This window comes from Acartia tonsa, chromosome 4, assembly GCF_053477335.1.
Source record: "Acartia tonsa isolate MP-2025a chromosome 4, ASM5347733v1, whole genome shotgun sequence".
In the NCBI taxonomy this organism is placed as follows: Eukaryota; Metazoa; Arthropoda; class Copepoda; order Calanoida; family Acartiidae; genus Acartia; species Acartia tonsa.
The window spans coordinates 291,970-304,449 of NC_137263.1; the positions used below are offsets into that span (position 1 = coordinate 291,970).

The 12,480-nt window shown below is 29.7% G+C and overlaps 1 protein-coding gene across 1 annotated transcript; it reads right to left on the minus strand.

Annotated features, from left to right (window-relative positions):
• Nucleotides 1-2,272: 2,272 nt before the first annotated feature.
• On the minus strand, nucleotides 2,273-9,314 carry LOC145318116 (uncharacterized). The gene is made up of 14 exons (XM_080159466.1): nucleotides 9,115-9,314; nucleotides 8,664-8,775; nucleotides 8,223-8,297; nucleotides 8,000-8,070; nucleotides 7,711-7,783; nucleotides 7,233-7,286; nucleotides 6,608-6,661; nucleotides 6,307-6,360; nucleotides 5,997-6,059; nucleotides 5,613-5,688; nucleotides 4,199-4,318; nucleotides 3,441-3,530; nucleotides 2,790-2,857; nucleotides 2,273-2,278 (listed from the first exon to the last, which is right to left on the minus strand). Exons 1-14 carry the CDS (start codon nucleotides 9,207-9,209, stop codon nucleotides 2,273-2,275), a joined length of 1,011 nt encoding a protein of 336 aa, XP_080015592.1. The 5' UTR covers nucleotides 9,210-9,314.
• Between the last annotated feature and the right edge of the window lie 3,166 nt (nucleotides 9,315-12,480).

Consider the following 12,480-nt stretch of genomic DNA (forward strand, 5'->3'; position numbering starts at 1 on the left):
TCTGGTAAGCCGAGCGTACTCGGCCCCCGGGGTAACGAGTTCGGATTCAACGGGCCCTAGCCTTTAAGTATTCTACCAAACAAACAAGCAGGATTCAATCATACAGAATTATATATTTAAACTGAATAATATTTACAAGTTATGTTTACTATATATATACAACAAAAATATGACAATAGTTAGGTTTGAAGGGGGTGTGGGGCGCTAGGGCTTAGCGCCCGACGGTAGACAGGCTGTGGGGGCAGCGGTGGTAAAAGGGGAGGCAGTGCCTCCCGATTATATAAGTGCATGATGGACTCGTGATAGTTGCACGTTCAAGTCCCCTCCCCACATTTAGGCAGGCTTAGTTTGACCGCCGGGTGCGGGGTTAACAGCGGTCATGAGATGGATAGTGATATAATAGGATTAGTGCGGGGGGTTTGTTATCATAAGTCACAGCGAAGCAACTCTGTATTCGGCCTGTCCGTATGGGTGTCGTATTACCACACTTGCCCATAGAGAACCCTATTGAGTACTAGGATTCCCCTCCTTAGTATCATTTTTTTAAAAAAGGTATTGGATAATCTTTATTGATTAATTCATTTCGAAATAGATGCTTTTGCAGACGAAAATACAGGGAGGAAGGGGACATTGGGCTGTTTATTACACTAGTCCCTAAAGTTTGATAATATTGTTTTCTTATTCGTTGGCTTAACAACTTTGGGGACTTTATTGAATTATTATTGGTCCTTTTTTTAAATTAAGTGTCCAGACGTTTCAACCAGTGATTGCAATCTACTAAAGGAGTGATTTTGTATATCATCATACATCAATTTATCGGCCATTGCCTTATAAGTTATCCCTTAAGAACCCTGCAAAAATATGAATTTCAGAGAGTAAGGAGAATATTCTACTGACACAAACTTTTGCAGGAAATTGAAAATAAGACCTATTGCCCTACCCATTAAGATCCCTGATGAATATAATGTCACAGCACTTTCAATATTGAAACAAAAGAATTAGAATTAGAAGAATTTTAGAGATCAAAACAACATTTTTTTGTTTACAGCAGATAGGATCTGAAGGGATAAGACAATAATGTTGTAATTATGATAAAATTACCACATTATAGATTTAACTACCATATGAAAAGTTTGTCTCTGCTAATTTGAACCAAACAATCCAAATTTAATAAAGATTTATTCCCAATAATAAAGATAGATTTTTATAACTTTGAATATTTTTACAATTTACAGTCCAAGGCCCCCCTCCCTAACTATACTACAATATATATATAATATAGATATACTATGCTAAAAACATTAAAATACTAAAATTTGACGGCTGTAGCTGTCGCTGGTGGTAGATGTTTCTTTTTTTTAAAGCTACCAAATATTCTCGATTAAATGCTGTTTGTTGCAGCTACTATTTCAGTTTTGCCTAAGCTGTTAATAAATATTAAATCATCCACAGCTGTTAAAAGCAGTTTAGTGAGATGACTGTGGCTGATATATACCAATTGGATGGTTTCCACAGGAACGCAGCTGATGATGAGGCTTCTGTATGTTATAAATGTCAAATTACATTAATAGTATTTTTATTTAATTTTCATTTTTTCTATTTCTTATTATTTTTATTTTTTGATTAGTAAAATATTGATTAAACTCTCCCCTTTATTAATATGAGCAGAGACAGATTAAGATATAGAAACTGTAACACATTAGATACTGAAAAGTATGTTGATACTATTTCTTTACAATGATTTCAGACACAACTTATTTATAGAGTATCTTGTCAAGTCATTTGATTTTTTTATCATTTGATTTATATGATTTTATATGTTTTATTTCTTATTGTATTTTTTTTTTATAGTTTTTGTTTATTTCCTACTGCAATGTTGTCAGGCATATATCAATAATTACGAGATAACAGGGAATATTTTGTTTCTTAACCAGACATAACACAAAAAAGTATTAAAACTTAACCAATTAATAACAATTTAAGATTTATTATTCAAGCCTTTATTCATAAGAAGCAACATAATATCTGTAATTACAATTTACATACAGATGGTTTTTTGTAATTGCATCCATAATCAAACCATGTGCCATCATAAGAAAATACCTACAAATACACATAACACATATTCTAAATCTTATGTTTGTATTATATAAACTTTGTTCAACTCCCATACTGTTACTATAGCAACATAAGATTAGTTTTATAACATTAATATTAGAATATAATTATTATATGGTAAATTTTAGTTTACAATAGCTTTGCTATATTTTGGTTATAACTTTAACAATAATATCAATCAAATTTACCATCTTAAAGAAATACATTTGTTGTAAGTCTTTGATATCATATATTTAGTTAGACTGGTAATTTTATTTGATATCAAAGTGTACCACTAAGATTTCCATTTAGATATTTTATTAAGGTTAAGAATACCATTTTTATAGGTTTTATAGAAATATTGGATTGTGGAAAGAATATAAAGTTTTTTTGCTATTTTGACACTAGCATTTCTCCTATTTCTAGCACCTGTGGGAGGGCTCTAACCCTGCAGGGCCAATTTCATAACCCTATTGGGCAATCATTAACCTTTACTTAACCTAAAATAACCTATCAAAAGCTACTGTGAAAATACAACAAGTACTGTTACTTTGTTTTATTTCCATGATCCGAAATATTTTGCAATAAATATGTATTTACAGACAACTTTACATAAACTTACACAAGAAATATTGAGATCAAATTTGTGATTTTTAGTTTGATTTCCTAGTAAGAATAAGAAATAAACTTACCCCAACACAGTTTTGATCTCTCCCTCCATTTGGTTGATTTGGTAGACTATCCCAATTTTTGTATCCAACTACAATATGTGACAAGGATAATTATGACCAATAGTAACAAAGTTTCTTTACAAAATATGTTAAATATATAACTCATAACTTCTACTTGATCCTAAAGATTTTTCCTAAAGTAGAGGTACTATGGGCTTTTGTCAGTGTATCTTTTGTCTTGCAACCTGCTGGACCAATATGGCCATAATTTACAATGTAGAGTCTTATAGGTGGTGGAAAGATTTTTATCTACTTTGTTGGTATACCTTAAACCACCAACTTCCCTCCTATCCCCCTTTCTATATGATTGCTACTTTTGGAATATATATTTTATTTATAATAAGCTTTAATGTTATAAGCAGAGCATCTCTATAATCAAGTTGTAAATTGTAAGTTTGTCCATTATAAGGCATCCTGTATTCAAATAATCTTGGGATAGATTTGTAAGGAATTTTGATTCAAACTTCTAACTAATAGTGAATATTAATTGCATTGGTGCTCTACATTTGTTAAGGTTTGTAGGTCTGTTAATCTGATGGGTTAAGTTTTGCTTTTATATAGAATTATATTTACTGTATTATGTTTTAAAAATATACAAAGTGTAAACTTTACCTGTGGTTTTATCGGCCCATACGAAAGACCCCTCCTGGGCTTGATCATTTAAGCCAATCCAGATATCGAAACTTAATGATTTAGCAATGCCTAAATAGATTTTAAGAAATATAATATAAAAATCTACCAATAGCTTTTCCCCTAGCATTTAGGTACTTTTAATAATGAGAATAAAAGCCACAGACATACAGAATGGATCACTATAAAGCAGAATTAAAGTATTCCAGCTATTTCAGATGGAATTGCTTATAATCTTGTTATTTCGATCATGCAATTACTTAAACATACAGATAATGACATAATCATCCCCTTGATTAGTGTAAATATTAATCATAATTAAAATCTTTTCTATTCTTTTCATTTACTACGTTTAAACATTATGCTGTTCATTTCTAATGAGTTTATACCATGACAATTGACCCCCAAATTTTGATTGAAAATATGTAAAATGTTTACCATATCAAATTTTAATAACTTTCTTTTAATAAAACATAATAAGCTGGATAAATGTTTGTTATATACTTTTGGTTGTATATGTAATTGTGTACTATGTATTTGTATTCCTCTGTTTATAATAAGGTAGTGAGCTTTTTTTCATTGTTATTTGAACATTCAGCTTAGGGAAGTTGTTATCCTTGTTGGGTTTGGCATTTTAGAAATAAGCACTACAAAAATTAAAAAACGAATTTTTTTCAAATACTCAAAGTCTATGTGTATTCCATTATTTTATGAATTTCTAATCCTTAAAATTATCTTACTGTGTACAAGATCATTTTCTTGCTGTGAGTGGATGCTTATTAATTCAGCATTCCACCCATGACATTTTTCTCTGGCAGCATCCCAAGTAAGACGTTCTTCAATTATTTTGTAGCAAATGCCTTAATTGAAAACGTAAACAATGGATATCTAGTGTTACTCTTTAAAATTGGATACAGAAAATAAATAATTCACTTGGTATATAACTTTCTAGTAACTATGTTTAATGTAAATGTCATATTTGTAAATTACAAATATGCTTTTCTTCAATTGGTATAACTCACAAAAAGTGAATTATATATTTTCTTTCCATTTATGATTTAACCAAAACTTTTAGTAATGCCTTCAAAGTAGGTAAGAATTTATATCCAGGTAAGAAAAGTTTAAAAAGCTGTAAGCAACTCTAAAATAACTAAAAGAAAATTTGTATGTCTAGAAATTTATAACTTGATGATTTTTATCTTTTTTTTTAAGGATAAATAAATGTTTCTCTCACAACGTTTCAGACAGACACTTTAAATCATGAATTAGCTTTGCTAAAGAGAACAAGAAAACAGTATATAATTTTGGTTGAGTTTTAGTCAGAAATTAATTATTGAACACAGTAATTGCACAAATTTAGTTTTATACTACTAATGGGAGGTAGGGTACTTCAATACCCCCTTCCCTTTACTCCTTTTTGGTATAGCTATAGTACTTTTGATTAGTGTGTGGTTTTCCTGTTTGATATAGAATTTACAACTAGTAATCATTGTCATATTTTTTTTCCTTCACCCCTCTATTTAGTAACCTATGTTAAGTTATTTTATCTGATAACCTATAACAGCTATAAGTTTTATATTTTTTTTATAGCTAGAGGGAAATTTTTACATAATCTTTATTTTTATTTGAATTAACTATAATTTTAATGAGAGCAGTCCATGGTAGCTGCTGGCTGCCAGCATTGGTGGTTGGTAGGATTGTTTAAAAATAAAGTTTATGATACGATGAGACATGTAAAATCAGCTCGACTCTTGAGTCTTTAGATAAAAATTAAGGAATTTACCTGGACACCTATATTTAATTTAATTTTATACTATATTTTATTATTTTGGCCATTTTAAATGCTGTGTGTAATTTATGAATAACTTTTTACGGGTGGACCCTTCCAGGATTGCTAGCATCCTACTTTGATGGTAACATTTAATTTATTCAATGTATCTCAATACTGCATATAAAAATGTAAATTGGGAGTTTTATATCAGGAAAAAGAGTGTTTCACTGTTTTTAAAAATTAATGCCCTCAAACTTGATATGCCAAAGTAAGTGATCATTAAGATATTGATAGATTAAGACTTATTTTCAATTTTGATGTACACACAGGTAGAAGAACAAATATCCTATCTCTTTTATATATGGACTAAAAATGCCTACAACCTGTATCCTTGTCATATTCAAATCCATCCATATAACATTTAAATACAGCATTTCTCTTAAGCTCATCAAGTTTGGACTAAAAAGGAAAGTAAAATTAGGAGGAATTAAAGTATTTATAATTTCTTGTTGTGACTGTATTGTTCTACTTAATTCTATCTGAGTTTTTTTAATGGGCGGGGGGGAAGGTTGAGTTATGTTCCCAAATGAACATTCTCTTAATTTTAGTTTATACGTAAAAATTTGTCATTATACTATCAGAGATAGCACTAACATAGCTAAGAATTACATTGTTGTCACCAATATTTTACAGGTAATAATATGCTAACACAAAGTAGAACAATGTTGGTCTATCAATCTGTCTGGTATAGAATAAAAGAAACATACCTTAAAATCATTCTGTGAATTTTCCATTTCAATGAACTTTTTCTCTTGCACATTCAGTTTGGACTAAAGTAGATAGTTTATTGTGATTTAGATATAAAAAATACTAAACATTATTGAAAAGATATATATAATTAGTAACATCCAACATGGCCTGTAAGAAAAGGATATATAGATATTTAAATCATGTCTTGGTAAACAAGAGATATACTAATTTCTTTTTTATTTGTCTATAGATTTTTAAGTAGAATTACTGTTTTTAAAAATAATGTCTGTCTGTCCATCTGTCTGGTATAGAATAAAAGAAACATACCTGTAAAGCATTTTCCATTTCAATGAACTTTTTCTCTTGCACATTCAGTTTGGACTAAAGTAGATAGTTTATTGTGATTTAGATATAAAAAATACTAAACATTATTGAAAAGATATATATAATTAGTAACATCCAACATGGCCTGTAAGAAAAGGATATATAGATATTTAAATCATGTCTTGGTAAACAAGAGATATACTAATTTCTTTTTTATTTGTCTATAGATTTTTAAGTAGAATTACTGTTTTTAAAAATAATGTCTGTCTGTCCATCTGTCTGGTATAGAATAAAAGAAACATACCTGTAAAGCATTTTCCATTTCAATGAACTTTTCCTCTTGCACATTCAGCTTGGTCTAAAGTAAATAGTTCATTGTAATTTGGTTACAAAAATACTGATATAGTTGAAGGCATACAAGAGGTATAAATAGCAATAGACCATGTAGAAAATGATAAATAGATATATAGTTTTGGTAAACTATATATAATTTTTTTTCGTATAGGTGTATAATTGTTTTGGAAAATGATGTACAAAATGGATTTCGTATATTACAACAAGGATGACAACATGTTTAAGAATCTGAACATTATATATAATCTGCTTTACTGAATAAAAGCATAATTGATAAACAAATGTATAAAGTTAACTTTTTTGTAGTTATTTATTTGTTATCAAATGTAAATGTAAAAACACTAATTATAGTGTAGATGTTTAATTGCATTCATAAGCAGAAGAATAACTCATGACATTACAAGAAAACCTTACATGAGAAAAAAAAAACAGCAACCCATTTTGATTTAGAGCAGTGTAAATAATGTATATTTAGTAAGTGTATAGATGTACTGTTTGATTAAGGGACAGACATGGAAGGTAAGTTATAGATCAGCTTTGCTTAGATGAGAAAAAAAAAATAGTCTGCTATTGTCCTCATATTCAGTCTTCATCTTTTCCACAACATCTTTGGAGGAGTTTGCTTCAGCCTAGTGAATGAATGTCATTGATAGATTACAATAATAAACATCATATTTATAAAATCTTTTCTCATATTCATTCAGATCCGGTGGACAGGAACCGGTTCTCATCCATACGAAAAAACTATGTCTAGCATATTATATCCAGTTTTCTATGAATATAGAAATGTACAATCATAAGATTAAAACAAGTTTTTTTAGCCCTTGCCTTTGGCATCTCGGGGCTAAAAAAACTGGTTTTAATCTTACAATTGTACATTCTATATCCGTGGAAAGTTGTTTTAATATGATGAAAGAAATAACTATTCTATGAACTAGAAATATTTTGTCACCACATTATTTGAGATAATAATTTGTCAATAATGTGTTTATATTTTTCATTCTATTCTAATTATATTTATTATTAGTGAACGTTGTTAATTGAATTATTTACCTCTAGAACATGAATACTTTTACACAAAGTTGAGTAGGTATTACAGTCGTCAAGTCTGGTGAGGTAGGCACGACTATAACAAAAATATAAATTTTTAAATAAGAGGAAAAGAAAACAAAAATTTTTTTGAGGTAAAATAGAGGAGTAATAATCAAATTCTAATCTTAGTTCTAAGAATTTCTTTTTACTACTTTTTTCAGATTGAGAGAATGAAAAACAGAATACTTTGTTTTAATGTAGTAAAGCCTTTTGAATGTAAATTTTAAAAATGTGGTTCTTTGGTACTTACTAGAAAATATAATCTGTTGATATGTTGTAACAGAAGGTGGGGAGGCCAATGTAATAAGTGACACAAGGTTCCTAATAAGAAAAAAAATGATAAATATTTTGAAATATAGTTCACACTATTGCAGAAATAATTAAAAGGATACTTTTACTTTTAAATTTCAATTCATAAAAGCATTATCAAGTAATAGCAAAAGTAATATTTGATACAACCCAGCTCAAAATACCTTACAATCAATTTCTTTTTCACTATTTCCAATGTCAGGGTAGAAGTGGTAGATGAAACACTTCTTTGAGCTAAACTAAAATTAGAAAAATAATATCTGGCACTAAAAGTTAGAAATAATTTCAACAATTCTGGAATTCTTCTTCCCATAATTTATTATCTTATGATGTTATAAAATGTTACATTATTAGTATACTAGAAGCTAGGCCCCTAGAGGCTTCTTGGTGCAATTGAGTTAGGGTGGATGAGAAGTTAGCCCCCATCACACTCTAAATTTTAGTTTTATAATGGGAAAAGTAAAATATTTTTTTTAAGGAGGGGGGGGGGAGGTTGTAGTGATTCTATCCTCCCCAAAAAGTTATAAACCTGCCCAGGACCTATGAGGAGCTACACTATAAAGTTGAATCATATCAGTTCAGAAGGATTAATATTATGGTACAACCTCATAAGTGTATGCCATACACTTGAGCATTCCTATGCAAATGTTCTCACACTCCTCTGCTGTCTCAGTGGTATACAGAGGACCTACTGTTCCCTCCATAAAGGGAAATCTCCTTGAAGATTAGGCAATTTTTAATTGTGTTTGTAAATTTGATGATAAGGTTAAGTTTATAGTATAATTCTGTCTGATATTAAGTTATTTCAATTAGTATAATACAAATTCTAATACAATCTGTTGCTCTTTTTTTTATATAATCCTAACACCTACCCTTAATTTTTTACACACATTGACTTATGCTAATAAAAACTAGATTAAAGGGTACTTATAAGTAAATAAATGGTTTAATTTCAATAATTACTTTGTTTTAAATATGCATGATATAAAAGAATCCATACAAACAAGAAAATCAAATTTTAGTTAAATATTTCAATGAAGTTAAGTTAAAAATTGCCTATTCTCCATCTTTACAAAACATGGCCCAACTTTGACAGCAGATGCAGAGCTGCAGAACAGAAATGCTCCAAATAATAAGAACACCCCTCTCATCTTTGAAAAACAAAAAAATCTAAAAATGCCAAGTATATCAATATATTTTTATTTACCCAGCCAATTCATCAACCTGTCCTATTTTATTTTCCCTATTCTAAATGTTATTTTCCCCTCCTTTTTTTTTTTTATCATAATACATCTTCTCACCTTTCTCTAATATTATATCCATTCACTCCCTATCCCTTCCTAACATTCTATCAATTATTTTTTTCCAATGATATATCCATGAACCCGAATCTTTCCCTTTCTTTACCACTAAATACACCTATCAATCCCACCCTTCCTCCCCCTTTAATATTATGATTGGTGGGTATATATAACATAGATATGACTCAGGGATTTAAACGGAAAAGACAATGGCTATAAATTAATGTACATCCCCAATGATGATATACAAAATTACCTCTTCTGAAGATTTAAATATGTGGTTCAAACATTTAGACACTCAACCAACCCATCAAAATTCAATAAAAGTCCCCAAAATTGTTAAGTCAACGAATAAGAAAATGTTAATTTAAACTTTGGTGTAATAAACTGCCCATTGGATATGACTAAATATATACATTACAATTACAAAAAACTGTTTTCTACTTATATTTTGTTTCTGTTTTGCTGTAGTTTGATATTAACTAATTGAATATTGAAATATTATAAATACTTTGACTTTAACGTTGATAACAATATTCACTTCCTTTAGTACAATAGTCAAGGCCGTCCAAGGAAGGGCTTGTAATCAAAGTAATTATTAACTCCCTCACCAAAAAAAAAAATAATTGGCTCCACTATCAAAATTTACACCCCCCGCCCCCCCCCCCCCCCATAAAAAAATTAACTCTCTAATTTTGGATATAAATATTCAGTTGGGTATAACTCATCCTAGGGATCTAAAGGGATTAGAAAATGGCCGATAAATTGATGTACATCCCCAATGATAAAAAAAATTACCCCTTCTGTAGATTACAATTAGTGGTTGAATAACTTGGACTCTAAAACCAACAAGTCAAATTCAAAGTCCCCAAAGTTGGTGAGCCAAAGAGCAAAAAAGAGTTGTTATTAAACTTTGGGGACTAGTGTAATAAGCAACCCAATGTTCTCTCCCTCCCTGAACTCAACCTCACCCTAAAATAACTATCTTTTCTTAAAATTTAATATTGATTAATTCAATTGAATATTGAGGACAGGAAATTAGGCAGAATTGATAAGGTTCAAACAAAATTTAGTCATTAATTTTAATAGATTTAATATCAAGGCAAATTTAATAATAAAACAAGTACAATAATATCCATAGGTCATAAAACACAAAATAACAAAACATAATTTTACAGAAACAAGGACAAATCTGTCACTAAGCGAAGCAACAAGAAGGTGTTAAATTTTAAAAATACATTTATGTAAAAAAGTAGTCTAGCCATAGATGGTATTTAAAAAAAAACAAGAAATTAAAAGTAGTGTATTATCAACTACACGATAAACTTTAATGTCCATAAGTAGCAAAGCAACATAAGTTGACAAAATTTTATAAAAACAAGAACAATTAGGTCAATTATTAGCCGAGCAATAACAAGTTCGTCAACATTTAAAGGAACTTTTTTTATCATAGCAAGGAGAATTATATCCATGAGCTTTTAACTCACAGTTGTGTGTTAGTAAGATCTTTTTAATAATCAATACTTTTCACAGAACCTAGATATTGTTACTTAATCTAAAGGATAAAACAAAAGATAGATTTAAATACTTATTCCAAAAAATGATAAACTTAATTACCCCTTCGGCTTCAATAGATTACAAGAATAATCCAACCAAAAATAATTGAACTACCCAAAGTTTTAAAGCTAACTAATATAAAACATTTTGAATATCAGTGTAGTTTTTGGTTTAATGTTCCCTTCCTTTTTTGGCATAACTATACAAATAGATTTAGAAACTTTGATCAACAAGGATGACAACATTCATAAAAAAAACAACAAACAGACAAATATATAAATTTCAGAAACAAACTTTATGCAGCAGCCAAGCAAAGCTCTGAAACGGTAAGACAAACAAACATAAACACTTGTAGAATGTAAGAACTGAATAAAGTATAAGTCCAACAAAATTGTTAAATTTTTACAATTTTTAGATACATGATACTGATTCAGGATATAATTACATTTCTAGGACTTATTTATAGAGATGATTTGCCTATACAATGTACTTTGTTGTCCTAGGAATCACTATTCCAAAAATCAACATTCCATTACCCTAGCTGGTTGATAGACAAACTTTTCATATATGCAATAATAATCAATAATTTTTGAAAGCGAAGCTTCTCTATAATTGGGGTCAGTCCGTCCGTCAGTCCAAAATGGTTGGCTTTAATTTAGACATTTCAAAATTGTGCTATCGATTTTAACTTTGCATGATGATTCCTATTATGAGTGATCTACAATTTATAAAACTTGGCAACTATATGATCATTACTAGAATGTCCCTTTAAAATACAAATAATAATTTTTAACTTTTTTGACAACAAATTTTTATGTGATACAATTATCCTATTAATTAAGTTTTTACTTAAACATTATTCTGTATTAAGCAGTTGATACCATCTTAAAATAGTTATTTAATAGATATTTTATTGTTTACTAGCATTTACTTTATATGTTACTAGCGGCTTCGCCCCTAGCCTCTAGGGGCTTTGCCCCAAGAGATGGTAAAAAAAGTGTAAGGTGTAAGGAAATCTTCTACAAAGGACCAAGGATATTTCTTACAAAAAAAAAAAAAAAAAAAAAATGGGGGGGATTTTTTTGTTTTTTGGGGGTTGCGGGTGTCCCACCCCCCAAGAAAATAGCTTAAAACCACCACAGGACCAATAGGTATATACCCTGAAGAGTAGAATCCAATCGGTTCAGTGGTTACCGAGATCTTAAGGGACATACAGACGGCCAGATGGACAGACATCAAGCTACTTTGTATTATCGATATATTTCTGTTTTTTCCTTGACAACCAACCCTTTGATTGTACCACCTTTGTCTGGAGGTCCTAACTGGTAATGCCTGTTTTCGAGCATTCACAAACTACACATTTTTAATGTCTCTCATATTTCGCAGTTCATTCTCGAACCCTACACCTCCACAACAGATTGTTATTAATATTTTTTTACACTGTTTCTTAACATTCGTTATTGAAGGGCTTCCTTATGAACTGCTGGAACGATATGGCTTTCCTTTAAACAGTGATGGTTTTTAATAGTTTTAATATCACTTAACCAACCAAAAATTATTATTT